At 34.3% G+C, this 20330-nt stretch overlaps 4 protein-coding genes across 7 annotated transcripts in view; all 4 read right to left on the bottom strand.

The window, feature by feature from the left end:
- LOC111372963 (protein HOTHEAD-like) overlaps positions 1-4561 on the bottom strand; it is a 4802-nt gene extending 241 nt beyond the window's left edge. The window contains exons 1-4 of the mRNA XM_022995397.1: positions 4288-4561; positions 2764-3405; positions 1911-2299; positions 782-1347 (exon numbers count right to left, since the gene is read on the bottom strand). Coding sequence (XP_022851165.1) covers positions 782-1347; positions 1911-2299; positions 2764-3405; positions 4288-4381 — 1691 coding nt within the window. The 5' untranslated portion in view covers positions 4382-4561. The remainder of the gene's footprint in view (positions 1-781; positions 1348-1910; positions 2300-2763; positions 3406-4287) is intronic.
- A 3529-nt stretch (positions 4562-8090) lies between these two features.
- LOC111372958 (SPX domain-containing membrane protein At1g63010-like) lies at positions 8091-8857 on the bottom strand. The gene is made up of 2 exons (XM_022995390.1): positions 8660-8857; positions 8091-8577 (listed from the first exon to the last, which is right to left on the bottom strand). Exons 1-2 carry the CDS (start codon positions 8703-8705, stop codon positions 8339-8341), a joined length of 285 nt encoding a protein of 94 aa, XP_022851158.1. The 5' UTR covers positions 8706-8857; the 3' UTR covers positions 8091-8338.
- Positions 8858-9924: 1067 nt separating this feature from the next.
- LOC111372961 (SPX domain-containing membrane protein At4g22990-like) lies at positions 9925-16868 on the bottom strand. 4 transcript variants are annotated; one of them, XM_022995393.1, is made up of 12 exons: positions 16676-16868; positions 16327-16415; positions 16079-16137; positions 15668-15788; positions 15271-15582; positions 14999-15103; positions 14384-14838; positions 13293-13594; positions 12517-12728; positions 11820-12010; positions 11301-11434; positions 9925-10411 (listed from the first exon to the last, which is right to left on the bottom strand). In XM_022995393.1, exons 2-12 carry the CDS (start codon positions 16378-16380, stop codon positions 10173-10175), a joined length of 2184 nt encoding a protein of 727 aa, XP_022851161.1. In that variant the 5' UTR covers positions 16381-16415; positions 16676-16868; the 3' UTR covers positions 9925-10172. The 4 variants fall into 4 exon arrangements, with proteins under 4 accessions (XP_022851161.1, XP_022851162.1, XP_022851163.1 ...); XM_022995394.1 differs by having other exon boundaries at positions 12517-12695; positions 16327-16868; XM_022995395.1 differs by having other exon boundaries at positions 12517-12692; positions 16327-16868.
- Positions 16869-18423: 1555 nt separating this feature from the next.
- LOC111372973 overlaps positions 18424-20330 on the bottom strand; it is a 15947-nt gene continuing 14040 nt past the window's right edge. The window contains exons 7-9 of the mRNA XM_022995416.1: positions 19916-20041; positions 19555-19641; positions 18424-18819 (exon numbers count right to left, since the gene is read on the bottom strand). Coding sequence (XP_022851184.1) covers positions 18703-18819; positions 19555-19641; positions 19916-20041 — 330 coding nt within the window. The 3' untranslated portion in view covers positions 18424-18702. The remainder of the gene's footprint in view (positions 18820-19554; positions 19642-19915; positions 20042-20330) is intronic.

Below are 20330 nucleotides of genomic sequence, written 5' to 3'. Positions count from 1 at the left end.
GGTTAACAAACGTAAAAACACCTCAAGGAATTAATTTAATTAGCACATATATACTTTAACCTTTAAAAAAAAAAAAAGGGTACTATTTTAGATTCACACACTCTAACTAAGTAGGGTTAGATGTGATGAACGAAGAAAAAGAAGTTAAAATATATATGTTATTATCTTGTGACATACCTAACAAAACAATATTATAAAGTGCTTGTTTGGGTGAGCTAAAAAGCTTATTTGATGAAAAAAAGAAAAAGAAAAAAGAGAGTGACAGATTCAATTAAATGAATGGTGAAAAAGTTGATAGTAATTGTGAGTCCTATGTAATATAGTGAAAATTAATTAATGACTTTAACCTCAAATTTTAAGCAACGTTTATAGCTCTTTCAAACAAGTTATAAGAAAAGAAAAGAAGTTACAATCTTGTAAATGAAGCCGTGCATACCACATAGTGCCCTTTTAGCTTGTTTGGTAAGGCACACTAGACAAGATTAAGCCCCTGTTTGGCCCCCATTACGGGGAAAATTTAATGTATAGAATAGTGTTTTTTGAAAAATGAGTGGTTGAAAAAGAAAGAAAAATTTTCGATTTACGTGTAATATTATTTTATGGAAGATTGTATGGTTGAAAATAGGAGAGAGAAAAAGTAGAATGTAATGTAATGTAATTTAATGAAAATCAAACAAGGGCTAAGGTAGCACTCAAAATTCAAATATCATCCGTTGTAGTGAATATGGTATCGTGCATTATTGTATACAGAACATGCAATGTACGTATTAACTAACGTTACCTTCCGAGCATCATAACAGTAGCTTGAGGATTTGTTCCAGGAGAGTAATTAAAGGTGGATCCATCAATAACTCTCAAAGCATCTACTCCAAGAACCTTATAATCTGGATCAACCACTCTCCCAACTTGACACCCTCCATGATAATGCCATATAGTCATCACAGTATCCTTACAAAACTGCTCCAATGAAGTTGAAGCATTGGCATGTTTGGGAAGCAAATTCACAGGTGCATTGACTGTCAAGTTAAGAAGAAAAGGCAGTGACAGAAAATCATATTTGAACTCGGAAAATGACTTTGATTCAACCACATTTTCAATTATTTTGAACCCATCTATACATCTTTGCAAATCTTGTGGTTCTTTGAAGTAATTGAATGTGACTGATGGATTATCATTAGGGTTCTTGCTTCTGAGGAGTAAATTTCCTGTGGAGATTGGGCCAATGATTTTTTCTAAGATGAATCCACCTATAAATGCTTCAGGCTCAAGTTGTTGCATAGCATCAATGGCTTTGGCTAGAGCATCTGGGGTTCTTTCCTTTGGTGGAACTGTTGATAATTGCCCAATCTGCAAATTAGGGTTCAAAAAATTAGACATTAATATTGCCCTGTGCATGAAAAAAGAGAATTTAAAATTATTATGCATGGAAGGCTTTTGAAAAAAGTTTCAAATAAATTCTTAAATTCATTTAGATAACATATGCTAGACTAGACTCGTTTGCAGTACGAATACTGATCCCGTATTACGGTGGCTAGCTGTGGTGGCCTAAGGACTATAGCTTTGCAGCCCGACTGCTTGCTCATTCTGTAGTTTAGCATGCCAAATATATGATTGTTGAGTGTAATACATTGGCATAACTATCTCTTTTGTTTGTGTTGTTGAACCACCCAATGTGGGCTAAGTAATTACTAACTAGTCTCGACAAAAGGAAGGAATCAATGCATGAAATTATGGGTCCAACTGGGCCCAACATCGACTATATTTACAAAGTTGGGCCTAATATTGGGACAACAAACACCTAAAAGACCAAAAGCTCTTGATATTAATGAAGTATTCGACTATGATATGATTGTCAATCAGTATGAAAGGAAAAGCATTTTAAGAAATGATGACATAAGTAAGCGGAGTACCTTGGGAGAGAACATTCCGAAATCTCTCTGAGGAACGAGGCCATTAAAATTCCCCCCGCTAGCGGCTTCGATGTAGCTTCCATATCCTGTGATCCCAACAACCTCAATGAGGGACACCTCAACAGGATTTGGTGATGGTACAAATATTGCATTCATTGGGTTATCTGACATTCCTTGGCCCACCAAGGGCAGGTCCAAAACAACTGAAATGTTATGGGCCTTGAGGTGCTCTTTTGGGCCAACACCACTCAACATTAAAAGTTGTGGGCTTCCAAGTGCCCCAGATGATACAATAATCTCATTCTTTGGCCCATTCTTCAAATATGCTCTGTGCTTAATTCCTGACGCATCTCTAAAGACCACTCCTTGAGCTGTTGGCTTCTCTTTTCCTGTGTAGTTAGACCAATCATTAGCATTCAAGTCATGTTGATTGATCGAAACTCGAAGTGCACGTTTTTGGCATGTAGTATTAAACAAGACCAAACAGTATACTCAATAAGATTTTAGCTTAAACGTTCCATATCGAGCTCGTTAGTAATGTAAACTCTCAAATGTATGTAGGCGCACACGAGCATATCTCTTTAATGATCACAAATTTCAATCAATTGAGAGTGAACACTACTCACATGTTTGATAAGATTAAAAAAATATAATTAGAATATACTGTTCCATATTAAACATGCAAGATACATAACTCCTATTTGGCCTCCATTTTCTAGAACTTATTTTTTCTTCAAACTTACTTTCAATCATATATTTCATGAAACCCGCAAATTTTATCAACTTTTAACCACACATTTCATCATCTTTTATCAAATTTACTAAAAATCTGATTTTTAGCTAAATTACTCACCATTGATTCTGAACATGATCTTATGAACAGAAGCATGTAATAAGACAGTGAGACCATTAGGATTTGCGTATTCAAGAAGATCAGCTGCCGTGTGTCTATGCCCTTCAACGTCAAAAATTGTTCCACCAACCTTTGTACCAATCAAATGATCATATGTAAATCCATTGTAAGGAGTGACACCAGCCTCCAACAATCCATTTCTTACAGCAGATTGCCACTGTCTCATGGGAGGCTCAAATGCCACTTTCTTTTCCACCCACCTATAGGATTCATTCACCAGCAGCCCATCCCAGCCGGCGTCATCCACGTACAGTGGGGCGGCGCGTGTGTAAAATCCGGCATTCAGGCAGCTTCCGCCGCCTAGCACCCGGGCTCGGGCGTTTATCACGCCGTCCTCGGAGATGAAGCGTTGAGAAGGAGATGATGGAGAGAGGTCAGAAAGGGCTTCTCCAAATGCTTCTAGGTTGGTAATGTTAGGGTTGCCGTACGGAGAGCCGCCTCGTTCGAGGAGGAGTACGGTAGAGTTTTGAGAGAGAGTGGCGGCCAATGGGCAGCCGGCGGTGCCTCCACCAACTATAATGTAGTCATAATAGGATACTTCTGGAGCTGAGTTTGCTTCGTGCATGAAAGTGTATTTTGGTGCTGTAAACAAGAGGAAACATTGAAATTAATTACTTTTATTGTTGATAAATTTGAAATCTACATAATGAATTTTTTTATGCTGTATCGAATGTACTTTCTGATGTATTTATAGGAATAAAAAATAATTTTTTTTATTTGGAAAATATTTAGGATCATTTGGCAGGATTTTTTGTTTCTTATAAAAGGGCTTTTAGAGAATACCAACTTTCAATAAACTTCCAAATTAACCAAATATATTTAAAATTAATTTTTTTATTTATAGCTTAATATCCATAGCAGAAGTAGTTGCTTTATATTGATTATATGTCGGAGGAGTATCATAAAAATGGCCTTATATAGTGAAGAAATTTGATTTGTGCAGAATAATTCAAAGTCAAATTTGATGCTACAGTAAGATTATTTTAAAGGGTGAGTTATTAATGATTTCCAATCACTTAAAAGTTTCAACTTTTAGATAAATTATGCTAATTCATGCATTTCTCTCTCAATAGATCAAGTAATCAACACAAAGGAATGACACAGAAGGAACATTCATATAGTCTACCAGGAATGTTTGACGAAGCTTTTAAGAAAAATTATAGCAGATTATGATGAAAGTTGTAAATATTTTCATGAACTATAGAACTCAACTTGTTTTTTAACTACTTTTTCAGATTTCCGAGGCAAGCACTTCTATTAAGAATGTAAGTAAGAGAAATGCAAAAAAATGGGTAAACGCAGAGAAGTATCAGATTATAGCGCTTCTTACATTTAATCAAAATTTTGGTATAATTAACTTGCTATGAGCCGAAGGAAATTTGACAACAAAATGCAGAAACTGAAAGAAGAAACTGCATTTGAAATAAAGAAAAATAATACCAGGAAAAATAATTAGTTTGGTACCTTTTTCAGATAAACAAAAGCCATGAAACAGGAGAATTGCAGCAGTAAACAATCTCCAGAGCCCAAAACCCATCATTTTTGTCATAATCCTCATGCACTTATAATCTGCAAAAAATCACTTTTTTTTTCTTCAATGCGAAAACTTAATTATATCTGGCAAGAACAATGCTAAATCAGCTTAATCTTATATAAGAGTATTCTTGAAGGGGCCAACGATTTAGACGTCTATAAATTTTGACAGCAAAAAGATTACTTATGGGGTTTTTCTAGGCGATGAACACGTAGTGCAAGAGTGATGTGAATGTGTCTGAAAAACAGAAATAATTCAAGAAAATGCAAAAGTTGTGATATGAGGCTAAAGTTGTCCGAATTTAAGGATATGAAACAAGCCTAATATTGGTCTTCCCAGTTTGGCAGCTTTATTTATGGATTAAACTACTTGTACACATTTGGTGAAGTTTGTCACTTCATGTGTTGTCAAAATCTCTGTCATTGATTATTTAAAGTATTATTAAAATTAATGTATAAAAAAATTGACACCTCACAACAATGTCAATAAAAATGTACATATAACATGAACACCGTTCAGTTATTGGCTAATCACCTTTACATGGGCTCTTCTTCCATAGTATTATAATCATCTCGTCTAGAAATTCAATAACTGTTTAATTGAAAAACTTTCCGAAGGAGAATTTGATTGGTTATGTTTATACGATCAACCTTAATATGACTTGTTAGTTTTATGTTTTAAACTACGGTCAGGGTATTGAATGTCAAGGCTGATCGGCTTCAAGCCCAAATCTATTGTCTCGAGTTGAATGGTAAAAAACCCACAAGTACATGGTTTTTTCTTACAGAAACTTTACAGGTGCTATATTGACAGCACCTGATTCATAGTGATTTTTTTTAATTATTATTTTTTTTTGTGCTAACTGTCAATAAAACTACGCCAAGTGGAAGCCTGTAAAAATTATGTGAAAGTTTCTCTGTACGTGTAGCATTATTCATGAATGTCCTATTGACTGTCCCAACTGGATTGGACTCAATCCTTGCGCAAAATAAATTTCTTATTCTTTCAAAACATGGTAATTTCGAAATTTATCCATAATCGATCACTTCATCAAATTTCTTTCCGTATTTTCACATACGTTTTTGGGCTTTTAGCTTATAACCTAGTCGGTTTACTATGATTCTTATTTTATAGTCCAAGTTGCCGTTCCGACGTTGCTTATAGAACATTGATTATAGTTAATAATAATCTAAGGCCATGTTTGATTACTCCATTTTCCATCCAATTTGCCTTGTTTAATAGGGAATTTTTTTCTAGGTAACTTATTTTCCATCTTTCATGCACGTGACGAACTTTTCCATGAAAAATGAGGAAAACCAATTCCCTTGGGTGAGCTGGGAATTGATTTTCTTGGCTGCTGGCTTTTTTTTTTTTTTTTTTTTTCCATGAAAAATGAGGAAAACCAATTCCCTTGGGTGAGCTGGGAATTGATTTTCTTGGCTGCTGGCTTTTTTTTTGTTTTTTTTTTTTTTTTTTTTTTTTTTGGCAATAGTAACAAATTCTAAGAATTATTGTAAAAAAAATATTTCCTTTTAATTGACAATTTTCATGTAAAACAAAAACAAACGAACATAAAAAAATACTTTAATTTAAATATTTTCTACGTGAAAAATTATACCAATCAAACACAATAATTTACAATTTCTAGGAAAACAATTTCCCATCAATTCAATTATCTGAAATTCGTTTTCTTTCCATCTAAATTTCATTTTTGCAATCAAACGTACCATAATAAAATTTGAATCTTTTCACGAGATGTAACAGTTAATCGAAAGAGATAGAGACATAGAGTGAGTAGGAAAAAAAAATTAGGTAGTTGATATAAACAAGCATTTTAGGAGATATATCAAGTAATCAATTGGAGAAGAAAGAGTGAGTAAACAAAAAAATAATGATTTAGCCCTTGTCGGCTACAGCTGAAACGTTTTAATCTATCAAATTTTGATATATTTTATTGCATTTTTCCAATTAAAAAAAAATATGAACCTAGACTATGGACTTTAGAGTAAGATTGTATGATACAAATTGTCATATTTACCCTTCAAGGGCTTAGCATAATTACTGTTTGGCTACTCTCCATTCATTTCTCACCTAAACTCCTTTTTCAACCACTAGAAGGGCAAAATAGTCTTTTTAGGAAGCCGCTATTATTGACTTCTTCCGTGTACGTATGTTGCCACACGTAATTTGTTTTTAACATTGAATAAACAATTTGGGTCCCATATGATTTGATCGGAAAATCAAATTTTCCCCGTAAATAGCGCGCTCAAATATACGCTTAAATAAAAATCAAATTTTTAGCGAATTTTAATAAAAGTTGATGGAACGCACGTTTAAAAAATTGTAAATTTCAATAAATATTTTATTAAAATTAATTATAAATTCTGACTTGAATTTTAATTAAATATTTTAGTTGAACCAAACATGAGCTAAGTAGTCGATACAAAGAATACGTTGTAATCATATGCTTATATTTTCAACGCCTAATTGTGGATTAAGATCTGTATTTCTGTTTGATGTTACTTATTTGGATTTATTATTGTAATCATATGTTAAAATTTTCAAAGCCTAATTGTGTATTAATATGTGTGATGTTACGTGTTTGGACTTGGAACATTCATCGTGTTATCTTCAGAAAAATTAATTCATTTTTTTTCTTCTTCTTCTTCCCTATAATTCCTCGTTTTCTTATTTCTTTATTATTTTATTTTATTGCTTTAACTTGTAGTTTTAGATTTTGAACTCATAATCCCTATTCTACTTCCTACCTCCAAGTAACATCACCTGAATTTTTGAACCCACTAATTTTTCTTTGCTTTTTTTTTTTTTTTTTTTTTTCTCCCAACAATTTTAATTGAATCTGCTGGCAATCAGGTGGACATAAGTAGAATTTAGCGATATTCAACCACTAGAATTAAATTGTATTTATTTAATTTTGGGACCCAATAAGATCATAAATTCATCTAGGTTGGATTTTGAAGGCAACCTACGTATTCAGTACATTAATGGTACGCAACTAAAATGACTAATTGATATAATAATATGATTATCATTGCCTATTTAGATTTTAATTGCACGATACCTTGTAGATAATTAACGTTATACTGAAAGACGATCAACATCGACTATACAGAAATATTAACTCAATAAACTTTAAAACAATTTAAAATAGTCGAGTATTCATGTATCACATAGAATGTCACATTTTGCACTCAACAATCTCAACAACGATTCAAATTTTTCGAGCGCTCATCTTCTTTATTTTTATTCTCACGTAAAGCTTGCCTCGTAAAGCACATTCTCTAGTTCTGGCCGGCCCTAGCGCGTGCCTCGACTGTGCCAAATCCATGTCGGCCGCACCACCATGGACTGTCCAACATAGATTTAGACATCGACCTCATATCTGCAACGTATAAGCTTCAGAGGCCAAAATACATTACAATATCCATACCACTTCAATCCAATTACTAAACAAAACTCCAAGAAAGTTAACAGATTGACCTATATCCATATAACCATATTTGATCATTTTTGTTAACGGATTATCGAATTCGAATCTTGATTGAGTTATCGAATTGGGACCCTAAATCTATATCCCATTAATTTCATCTCATTCAGATTGAATTCGAATCAAAATTCAATCCATTGATAGCCCTACGCACCACCATGGGTGGTCCAACATAGATTTACACATCGACCGTCATATCTGCAACATAAGCTTTAGAGGCCAAAATACAGAACAATATCCATACCACTTCAATCCAATTAACAGAATTCCAAGAAAGTTATGTTGAAAGTAGTATTTGCTGTACATGTATCATTAAAGAGCTTGAAATATATTGGGAGCTATGAGAAGCATGTATTGCCTATGTAATTTAAAGCACTCACATACAAGCCGGGACTAAAGCTTCGATAAACGAGAAAGAATGCACAAAAATGCCGATCAGTTCGAAGTTTAGGACAGGAAGATTAGAGTCGGAATCAGTAGAGAGAATTGTAAGTGCTGCAGGTGGCGATGATAGACGCTACACAAATCAGGAGGGATGGAAGAAGGGTGGCATTCAAGAGCTTGCTCTCCCCCAGGTACCCGGCTAGGGTGATTGTTCCGTCTGCGACCACTCGGGCAAGAGTACCAGCTTCAGTTGACAGAAGCCCGCCGTTGTACGTCCCATGAGAAAGCCTGAACGACATTACTCGGGATAGGAGTGACAAGTTGACCCCTGAAGTGAAAAAAGATGACACCACGAAATCAAAATTGATATACAGATACAGTGTCAATCACAATTTGTCATTTTTCCATACCAATTTCACGAATCAAACCTTGCCTATAACTCATCAGTAAGATCATTTTACGGCCAAACTTTACATGGGGGAGACGAGTGACAAACTGACCCCCGGAATGATGAGTATATCATGTCATGAAATTCAAAAGTATCGAGACATTATACAACCAATCCCACTGCCCAAATAAATGTATTTAGATCATCAATTTCAAGAATCGAACCTTGTATAATTAAATGAATACTATAATCTTATGGTCAACTATTGTTGCTTTAACTTGTAGTTTTAGATTTTGAACTCATAATCCCTATTCTACTTCCTACCTCCAAGTAACATCACCTGAATTTTTGAACCCACTATTTTTTTTTTGCTTTTTTTTTTTTTTTTTTTCTCCCAACAATTTTAATTGAATCTGCTGGCAATCAGGTGGACATAAGTAGAATTTAGCGATATTCAACCACTAGAATTAAATTGTATTTATTTAATTTTGGGACCCAATAAGATCATAAATTCATCTAGGTTGGATTTTGAAGGCAACCTACGTATTCAGTACATTAATGGTACGCAACTAAAATGACTAATTGATATGATAATATGATTATCATTGCCTATTTAGATTTTAATTGCACGATACCTTGTAGATAATTAACGTTATACTGAAAGACGATCAACATCGACTATACAGAAATATTAACTCAATAAACTTTAAAACAATTTAAAATAGTCGAGTATTCATGTATCACATAGAATGTCACATTTTTGCACTCAACAATCTCAACAACGATTCAAATTTTTCGAGCGCTCATCTTCTTTATTTTTATTCTCACGTAAAGCTTGCCTCGTAAAGCACATTCTCTAGCTCTGGCCGGCCCTAGCGCGTGCCTCGACTGTGCCAAATCCATGTCGGCCGCACCACCATGGACTGTCCAACATAGATTTAGACATCGACCTCGTATCTGCAACGTATAAGCTTCAGAGGCCAAAATACATAACAATATCCATACCACTTCAATCCAATTACTAAACAAAACTCCAAGAAAGTTAACAGATTGACCTATATCCATATAACCATATTTGATCATTTTTGTTAACGGATTATCGAATTCGAATCTTGATTGAGTTATCGAATTGAGACCCTAAATCTATATCCCATTAATTTCATCTCATTCAGATTGAATTCGAATCAAAATTCAATCCATTGATAGCCCTACGCACCACCATGGGTGGTCCAACATAGATTTACACATCGACCGTCATATCTGCAACATAAGCTTTAGAGGCCAAAATACAGAACAATATCCATACCACTTCAATCCAATTAACAGAATTCCAAGAAAGTTATGTTGAAAGTAGTATTTGCTGTACATGTATCATTAAAGAGCTTGAAATATATTGGGAGCTATGAGAAGCATGTATTGCCTATGTAATTTAAAGCACTCACATACAAGCCGGGACTAAAGCTTCGATAAACGAGAAAGAATGCACAAAAATGCCGATCAGTTCGAAGTTTAGGACAGGAAGATTAGAGTCGGAATCAGTAGAGAGAATTGTAAGTGCTGCAGGTGGCGATGATAGACGCTACACAAATCAGGAGGGATGGAAGAAGGGTGGCATTCAAGAGCTTGCTCTCCCCCAGGTACCCGGCTAGGGTGATTGTTCCGTCTGCGACCACTCGGGCAAGAGTACCAGCTTCAGTTGACAGAAGCCCGCCGTTGTACGTCCCATGAGAAAGCCTGAACGACATTACTCGGGATAGGAGTGACAAGTTGACCCCTGAAGTGAAAAAAGATGACACCACGAAATCAAAATTGATATACAGATACAGTGTCAATCACAATTTGTCATTTTTCCATACCAATTTCACGAATCAAACCTTGCCTATAACTCATCAGTAAGATCATTTTACGGCCAAACTTTACATGGGGGAGACGAGTGACAAACTGACCCCCGGAATGATGAGTATATCATGTCATGAAATTCAAAAGTATCGAGACATTATACAACCAATCCCACTGCCCAAATAAATGTATTTAGATCATCAATTTCAAGAATCGAACCTTGTATAATTAAATGAATACTATAATCTTATGGTCAACTATTGTTGACGTGGAAAAATTTTGCAAATTTTTGTAAAATGCCCTTTCTCCAAAGTCAAATTGAAATAGATTGCAAGCTTATGCAAATGACATACTTTACTAGTTCAATCACTCAACGAGAAATAAAATAGTCACTAAATGAATCATTAAGGTCAAAGGTAGTGCAATCAAGGAAACCTACAACCATGTGGCCTAATAATCCTACCAACCCAGAAACAGATAGCCACTCAAAATGCAACAGATTATCGTATTCTTCTTGCTTAATAATCCCAAGAGTCATTTTGTTACATTAAGATTGAGAAAGAGTAAGCAAGGTCTTAGTCATACGTCATTTCTCTACTGAAGGAAGTGGATCCACACAAAGATTGTGAACTAAGGTTTGAACCAATAATTCATGAGCAATTCCAGAACCAAAAGAATCAATCCACAAAGTTATCTATACGCACATATATCTGTGTATTTCCATCAGAGACATCTCTTCAACGCTAGAAGAGCTAGTGCTTCCATCGATGCTTCTATATAGTGTTAAACATGCAAGTCTTAGTTATTGAACATAGGAAGGTTACCTTCCAATACTTCAGCCGATACAAACATTATGAGCCCTGAAGAGACATATTGTGGCACAGAGTACGGGATAAATATGTGAAAGCTGAGGAGTATCCCCAGCAAGACCATAATTTCTGATGCCACTAAAATCTGCCTGTAAAAAAACGGATGAAATGATAAAATTGATCAGTATGTTGAGACGAAAGAGATTCCAGATGAAAGGAACTTGCTAGCAGTTACCATAAGGTAGAGTTGCGATCTTGAGTATTCTATAGTTTTTTCATCAAGCAATAAGCGGGAAAGGACTTCAAATGGCATTATAAAGTCATCAAATTTTAGCAGCAGATTAAAGCCATTCATTTGTCAAAGCAGAAAATAAGTATTTTGAGAGTAAAGTCTAAGTAAATTTCTTAATTACAAGTAATAAAAATACTTATAAGCACTTGGAGATAATCATGGCATGAGAAAGTCAAGCCCTGATCAATTTTCTGTCTATAAATTAGATGTTTCTGAGCCTGGAAAAATCAAAAGGAAATTACCTGTCTTCGAATATATTGCTTATATAGCTTCCAACAACAAAATTTACAGGCAGAACTGTTAGGCCAAGGCATGCAAGAAAAATTGACACCCTGCTTGTAGTCCAGCCAAAATAGTACGTCGTGATAACACTTGATTCCGAAAGTAGAATCTCCATTGCATATTTAAGCATAAAGTAGATCAACAATTGAACCTAAAGACACCATAGAATCCTTCACGAGGTTAGGTGAATATAGCCTTGTAGAGCCTAATTTGGAAAATAGATAATATTATTGTATAGCAAGTAGAAATTTCTTGCCATTAACAAAATGGTACCAACCTAATCAGTGTGCACTTATGATAATTACATTATGCACTTATTAAAAACACAATCTCATGAATATCAACTAAATGGGGATAATTTGGTAGCAGCACAAGTGCATGCGGAAATCTTTGATTCAAGATAAATAAGATTATGCCCAGCTTTTTATCCTCTTCTATCTCTAAAAGACAGCCTGGACTATGAATCATATAGTTCAAGCTCCAAGCCATGGGAAGAAACAGACATCTACAAACATAAATGTGAAGAATGACCTTTGATTATGAAGTCACTAATTTTTATTTTATATTTTATTTTATTTAAAAAAAAAAAAAAAAAAAACTTCCCACTACTATTATTTCCAACTTCAAAAAACGCAAGTAAAATTTGAAAAGGCATACCTTTATAGAAGGTGTAAGTAATCGATAGGCTGATGCTAGGGAGTTTGCTGGCCGACGAGATTCCTCTGAAGCCTCTTCATTCTCGTCACATTCTCGATCATCTTCCTCATTTTGTTCATTCTTGGCAGTTGGTAAAAGCAATGGTTGCGCAAGACCCTTCTCAAGATTATCATTTCCTACTGTCATCCACGGACATGACATCAAATTCCAATCTGATTTGTGATATTGCAATTTAGATATAATATTGATAAATGAAGCTTGAATATTTCAAGACCTATGTACAAATAATATTGGTAAGATTAATGATGCTGGATCATATCTAAATCATAAAAGCAACATAGTGTGTCAAAATATTCTAATTTTATGTATCCGCACATTGAGTATTAAAACAAATGTCAAAGTATATATGAATGTGTTCATCCCCAAATCATTCATCAAAGATCAACACAATGGCGACACCAGCACTATGATACTAGATTAAGATTTTAATTTAGAAGCAAAAAGTTCCATGTAATCAACATGTACATTATATCGCATATCATTGATCAGTTAAATCAGTTTATACTATTCATCCAATTATAATATAGTCTATCGTTTGCCTTAAGTACAAATTTTATTTTAATTACATGTAACTGAATTTTCGATTACTTATTTCTACATCTCCAGTTTCTCGGACACTATTTACCAAAAATAATATACCATCTATTATTCAAATTTAAGAAACAGAAGACAACAGAAAGATAGGCATTGTGAGCTGCAGGATAAGATAAAAATACCAGCATTAGCTTCCTCTGTAATGTTGATAACTACAGCCTCATGAGCAGGTTCTCTAAACGAGATCCACAACCATATTAAATAGAAAAACCATGCCAGGGCCATTACCCAGCCTGGCAAAGTGTCTTGATTAAATGTGATATTGTAAATCCTGAACTTTGTCTGAAGTAGCCCAGCAAGTGCAGGACCACAAGCCACTCCAAAAGCACTAGCACTAACAAAACCTGCTGAAGCCTGCATGCGGATTTTAACTGGTGCACAATCGCTAATATAACGCCTGTTAACTGCTCTGGCAGAACCAAAACTGCAAGTCCATAAAAAGGGGAAATCCATACAGTCAGAGCATATCCAAGTGCAATCATATTTTCAAGACAAGGAACTGCTTCCAGCGTGCCTGCGCATAGATGTGTGTGCATGGACGGCTAAGTAAACAGATAATGCATGTAGAAACAATAATATAAAAGCTTCTTAATCAAAATTGAATATCATCATCCTAACTCAATATTTGCCTTGGCTCTATTTAAAGCATGCCCCCTATAACTTGGAGTAGCTTGCATAGATGAAAATAGTATGACTGCATCAACTCTAAATACTACATCTGCACGTCAATAATTTAAAAAAATTCAAAAAGATGGAGTTTTCAGGCATAGAATTCTGAAACCCTTCACCTCTATTATAATTTTGAGACCAAATCAAGTAGCACGTTTTGACACCAGTTCATGGAAAATAGTTAGGTAAAATTCTACAAGGAAATTTGATTCTTTAAAACACTGGTTAATTATTTGAATAATCGAAACCAGCATTTCATTCATATGATTTCAATTATAAGAAAGTCAACAAGTTGACAGCATAAATTAAATAGAATAATTCAGCTATATAAAACACATTCATTTATACTAAACTAGATCTTTCTACAATAGCTGCAACCAATATTTCTCAACAAGTCTAAGTGCAACAACAATAGAAATGTTCGGAATTTTTTTGCTAAGTTTTTTTATCAAGGAGACACAGGAAAATTGCCCTGCATGTCAGATCAGGCATGGAAATGCACTAATGCATACTGATAAAGGCAAAGAGGGAGATAGTTAACTACCCACATAAAAGTCGACCAATCAAAAGAATTGCTAGTGAGTTGAGATCATATGCCAATGCATACATGACATTTCCCATGAAAAGAACTATACTGCTAAATACCAGAGGTCTGAAGTATGACTTGTTGGACCAAGCACTGAAATATACAGAAGAAAATATCTGTGCTATGGCCATCGCCCCAATTACAATACCACAAACTGTTGCGGCTGCCCCAAGGCTCATAGAATAGTCATCTGCAGTCGGAACAATAACATACGTATTGACCATATATAGAAATGTGTTCGCCAAGTTCAAAAGAAGTGACATAAAATGGTATCTCTGATCATCGATGTGTTCCTCAGCAGTAGTAGGCAACTCTTCTTGCATAATAAACACATGTTGTCCCAAAAAGTGAAGGAAGTTTGTTGAATGGGTTAGTCTGTCGACAGCTGATTTTATCGAGTCAACAACAGGATCCTGCAGGCCAACTCAAAATTAATAAGCATAGAACAGAGTATTTTCAAGAAATTTGAATTTATCTAAAGAAAACTGGGAAAAAAAAAAGGTAACAAAGGATTGCTTGAAAGATGTATAAAGATAGAGATAAGCTAATTAAAATATTATACGAGAAAAATACCTGTAGGGGAAGCGCAGGATGGTCATATATTGATAAGTAGCTTCCATGTCGGTCCTGGAGTTTTGCAAGATTGCGAGATATAGCTCCAATAACAGCTCCTAATCCCTGAAAGTACCAGTCTTGTCAGTTATTATCTTTTCCACTTTTCTTATGTGGTAGCAGGTATTCTAATTGATAAGCTTGACCGTGTGATAAATGATGGTGAGATAAAAGTGGTATCATAAGAAGAACAAGAAACGGAAGTGGAATCTGTCCCCATTTAAGCATATTACCACGTGTTTGAATACTTGCTGAAGCTGAGAATAAGGATGATTAGCCCGAGTTTTGACATAGTAATCAGTGAATCTATATCCAAACCGCTTGTCAAACTTCTTAAGGATCTTTCTCAGACCAATGGCGTTCATTTCAACAAAATGGAGAAGCTTTAAAAGGTCAAGTCCAACTGCTCTATAAGCTTCTCGAAGCTCGGATATTTTCAATGTGTCAGGATGTTCCTGAAGAAAATCTTGCTGTTCATTAAGCTGGGCAATCCTGCTCGCAAGTAGTCCTTGTTGTTCCAAGATAAAAAGAACTATTTTTTCAATCTGCAATATAAAGAAACTTATTTTCGGGACTGAAGATTACAAATCCATGATTTTTTTTCCGACCTTTCATACATCTGTAACATACCTGATTATCCAGCATCCACGAGAAATCCTTGAGAACCTGTTGCCGATCTAGTGCTCCAGCTTCAATTTGGTTAGCATGCTGCTTCACTTTTTTCTTCATTAACTTATAGTTGATGTAGTATCTAAATTTACAAAAAATGAATGAGGAAAATGTGTGCATGACTAATGAGATCTTGAACATTCTGATACAGTGTGATTACACAGTGTCATAACTTAAGGGATTTCTACTATCCCCCAACTAAAAAACATGTCAATCGATTAATTTATTTAACCATTTTATAGTTATCAACTGAGAAGCTTCAACTGTAATGAATCCTAGCTTGCTCAGGTGGGGAATATGTTCCCAAGAGAGAAAATTTTTAAAAAGTAAAACAATATAAAATTGAACAGGAAACAAGTATATTATGCATACCCTTGCCATTCTTGAATTTGTCTTTCCTTCAACTTTTTCCCAAAAGCTACCATCTTAATCTGCAGGACAGAGAAACAAAATCAAAATAGATAAGACGAGACAATGCAAGCTTAGAAGATACTTAAAATCCAAACGGATTATTCGTTCTATAACTTGTGAAAATTAATAGATGCATTGTAATCGGAGAAAGAACTAATCAAATTTGACTGATATCATTTGTGCCAGCGATTTTTGCTGAATAAAGATACCTCTCTGAATTTGTCATACTCAACTGGGAAAATGAAGATTTTTTTGAAGTACATCAAGCCTTCTTCGTATTTTAACTTGTATGAACTCTCTACATATGCAAATTATGCACCACCACAACCAATTGTTATCCAAAATTAAAAGAAGTCAACATATTTTTATTAGAAATAAATAAACGAAACTTTCCTGCATCCAAATCATTGGGTACGTAAAAGATTTTATGCACATTAAAGCAGCCATGAAAATAGAATCCAATGGTTAATTTGATTCTACAAAAACAGCTAAAAATAGCCAAGTTTTTTCAAACAAACAAAGAATTCTGAATCACAAAATCAAGAATTTCTGACCGACCCAAATTTTTTTCGTAAATGATGAATTAATCACTGTAATTCCAATGGCGGTGCCTTGTACATATGTGTTTGTATGTCATGGTAGAGGGAAGAAGATAGAGAACATAAAGTAGTTCGCGAAGCTGCAGCAGGTTCGAGGTTGGAAGTGGGACTTGGGAGTATTTCGCGATAATCATCAATGATTTTCGGGATTCGCAAAATATAGTGCATGTTTGGCAATGTTTAAAACAATCACTTTTACGTAAAGTTGTTTTCAGATGAATAACTTTCGTGCTGGTAAAAGATGCGTGGTTTAAAATAATTAAGTTAAATAACTTTTTGGCATGAATTTTTAACTTTTAAGCTTTTATGTGTTTTAAGGAATGTTGATTAAAATGTAGATAAAATTTGCAGATCCTAAAAAATGTATAATTAAAAAAATGATGTTTGATAAACTTTTAATCACTTAGCGCATGTTTGAGCGTGCTTATAAGTATTGGAGTGAACTATTTTTCTTGGCTCACTAAATAAATAGTAGATCTCACGAAATAAGTGTATGCAGATCATGAGCACTATGCATAGTACAGCACCAACTCTAGGCTCAACCTCTATCGCTACTGTGTTTGAAATCTATGTACTCTAGATGGTCATGTGTCATGACGAGCCTGAATGGAAGATTAAAAATATAAAATAAATTGTTCAAATGTATATAAAATTGATGTGGCACATCAATTTACAACTAAACTTCTGTTTAGTATCGATTATTTTTATAAAAAAATAAAATTCAAATTTAATTTATTCTTTCAATATAATAATTTTACATGAACTTGTACCTTTTCTCTACTTTTTAATACACTCTTCACAAAATGCATTCTTGAAAAATCTACATCTGGCAATACATTTGTGTGCATATATGAGATAAGATTTAGGTAAAAAGGGTGGTGAGATTGCCAAGACACTGTCCCAAAAAGGATCCAAATCGTTGTGTTACTGTCACATGCATCACTGTCCAAAATATCAACAATTAACCTCAAAATATATATAAAGAAAACATATTGATTTCGGTAAAACGATGATTCAATTTAAGACTAGTATCGTCATGAGGACTCGGTTTTGGAACGTCATGTCGCCATATTGGGTGTTTTTTTAAATGAACATTTGGATCTTGGCCTTATTTTATTTTGTTTCATAGATCAGTCATATTTTTAAACAAAAAAGTGATACCAGAACATGATAAAATATAAAATAGAATCGAATTAACTCCTATAGTTCTCGTGTTGTCATGTGTGCCTTCCCATAACACGATCTCGAATTTAATCATTGGATGGTTAAGTTTAGAAAATTTTGATTACAACGATGCTAAATTTCTATCATTTAGTTCGTGTTTGGCTAAACTTTTAAGTTAACTTATTAGTAAATGCATAAATTTTGAAAAATAAATGATTTCTAGTGATTAAATTGAATTATATAAGTATCTTATTAAGAAAGCAAGTCACACCTTACATTAATAGAATAACTGAAATAAAATACTTAATTCTTTTTGGTTGCAGTGTACTACAACAAAACAGAACCTTTATTATATATATACACACGTTGGCTGATAAAGCTTGTTTGGCATATATTATTTTGTCCAACTTACATTTTAGAAATAATTAATAAGGAAACTTTCTTTTAAGCATTGTATAATTTACCATACCAAACAAATCAATGGCATTAAAATAAAATTAAAAAAAAAAAACACTCACGGAAACGAGAATACATGGAGATAACTTAGCAGTCAACTTGGGGAAGATAAAAAATATTTGAAACTTGATGAGTATAAGAGATTGTCCTTTCACACATTGTCTATTGTATATCTAAGGATTTCCACAAACTCTACAAAATAAAGGCTATCTTCCTAACTATTAAATAAGAGAGAGCCTACTCCAGTCAATCAGCCTCCTTACACTTCGGAGAAACAAGCGAATTTTCACTAATAACAATTCCTAATCGGCGCATTCAAGCAGTACAACACAACGAAATGGGTATCACTCGTAAACTCCATCATGCTCAGTCAATAGGGGCGTATTCATTTATGATAGCTGCCAATTTATTCCGATCGTCCTCAGTCTTAGTTCTCATCAAGAAGGTCCGTGCAACAACTTCGTTGTTGTCATCGCCATCACTCTGTAAAATCCAAGTAAAATAGTCCCTCATAAAGTGATTATATGTAGATCAAAAAAGCTTTTGCAAAAATTTCTAACAGAAATCCCAAACAATCTTTCGCAACAGCCAATCTGGCAAAGCTTAAGCCTCCATTTGGCAAATTTATAAATAATTTATAAGCAGAAATAGTAAAGGATCCCATGAAGTGTGTTGATAATAATGAATAATAGTTATGAATGTGTGGTCTAAACTAATATTTGACTTTGACTAAATTTAAAAACCAATTTATAAATTGTATCCAAAGAGGAGGCTAAAATAAGTAAAGGGCTTGTTTTGCATGGCTTTTTAAAAGCTCTAAACTGCTTCTGAAACTAAGAAGCTGCTTTTAAATGTTTAAATAATTTTCATAGAGCGATTTGTTTGGATAGAAGAGATTTAAAAAAAAAAAGCTGATCCAAGATGAATTCCTCGTGAAGCTCTTCTACAAAAAGTATAATGAGAAGCCAATTGTACAAAGTTTCAAATAAGTGATGGCAAGGTCAAAGTTACTCTAGAAATAACCAAGTTTTTTTTACAAGAAGGAAAGAAAAAAGTAATTGTCAAAACATGTTAAAAATATTGAAAATATAAAGTTACTTGAATAAAACTTCTACTTCATTTTACGCATAACGAAACATATCCTTTGCTCTAGAGACAAGTAGAAGTGCTTCCATTATTCAAAGAAATAAAAGAACAGAACAGAGAGAGGATGTATACCGAATGAAATATTGCAACGACGGCATTCTTTTGCATGTTCGTCTTGATGCCTGGATATAACAATGCATTGAGCAACACTTTTCCGACCTGCAACGAGTGAATGATACAAAAAAATATTAAAATGCACCCAAGAGCTGCCATTACTTTTTTCCTTAGCATGCATAAAATGTGCGAGAAAATCCCAAAAAGATTTGTCTTCGGATGAAATTTTTTTTTTCCCACAGGTTAAGATCCAATTAATCTGCTATCCATCACAATGATAAAATACCCGATAACCAAAGAATAGAGCAAAACACGTTCCTTAACACACAAGTGAGCTGAAGTCTAGTGTGGGACCGAAATGTATCATCAGGAGACCTACATCATTACGTATAATGATGGTTGGTTTAGATTCTCTCGTCCCCTTCCCCACGCCTTCCTTACATTTGATACAAAGTTGACCTGTGCCTTTGTCTTTCCAAGCATCTTTGTCCGCTGGATCACTGGACTGGACACATGGAAAAAGTAAGTATAAGATTAATGCACTAAAAAGAAAAAACACCATGAAACGGGTTTAGCGTCTAAAGACATCAATCACACAATAAAACTTAACAACCAATCACCATGAATTTAGAATATCAAATACACTATGTTATAACTGAAATATCTATTCCTACAGATGGGAACTTCGATATGTGGAGCTTAATTATACTGCAAACTTGCCCTTTGACAACTGTTCAACTTCGTGGTACTTCCTAACCCACCCCCCGGTTGCGCGGGGGGGGGGGGGGGGGGTG

This window comes from Olea europaea, unplaced genomic scaffold (genome assembly GCF_002742605.1).
Source record: "Olea europaea var. sylvestris unplaced genomic scaffold, O_europaea_v1 scaffold1057, whole genome shotgun sequence".
In the NCBI taxonomy this organism is placed as follows: Eukaryota; Viridiplantae; Streptophyta; class Magnoliopsida; order Lamiales; family Oleaceae; genus Olea; species Olea europaea.
Note: the sequence above shows the minus strand (reverse complement) of the source record. Positions and strands in the feature narration are given on the sequence as shown.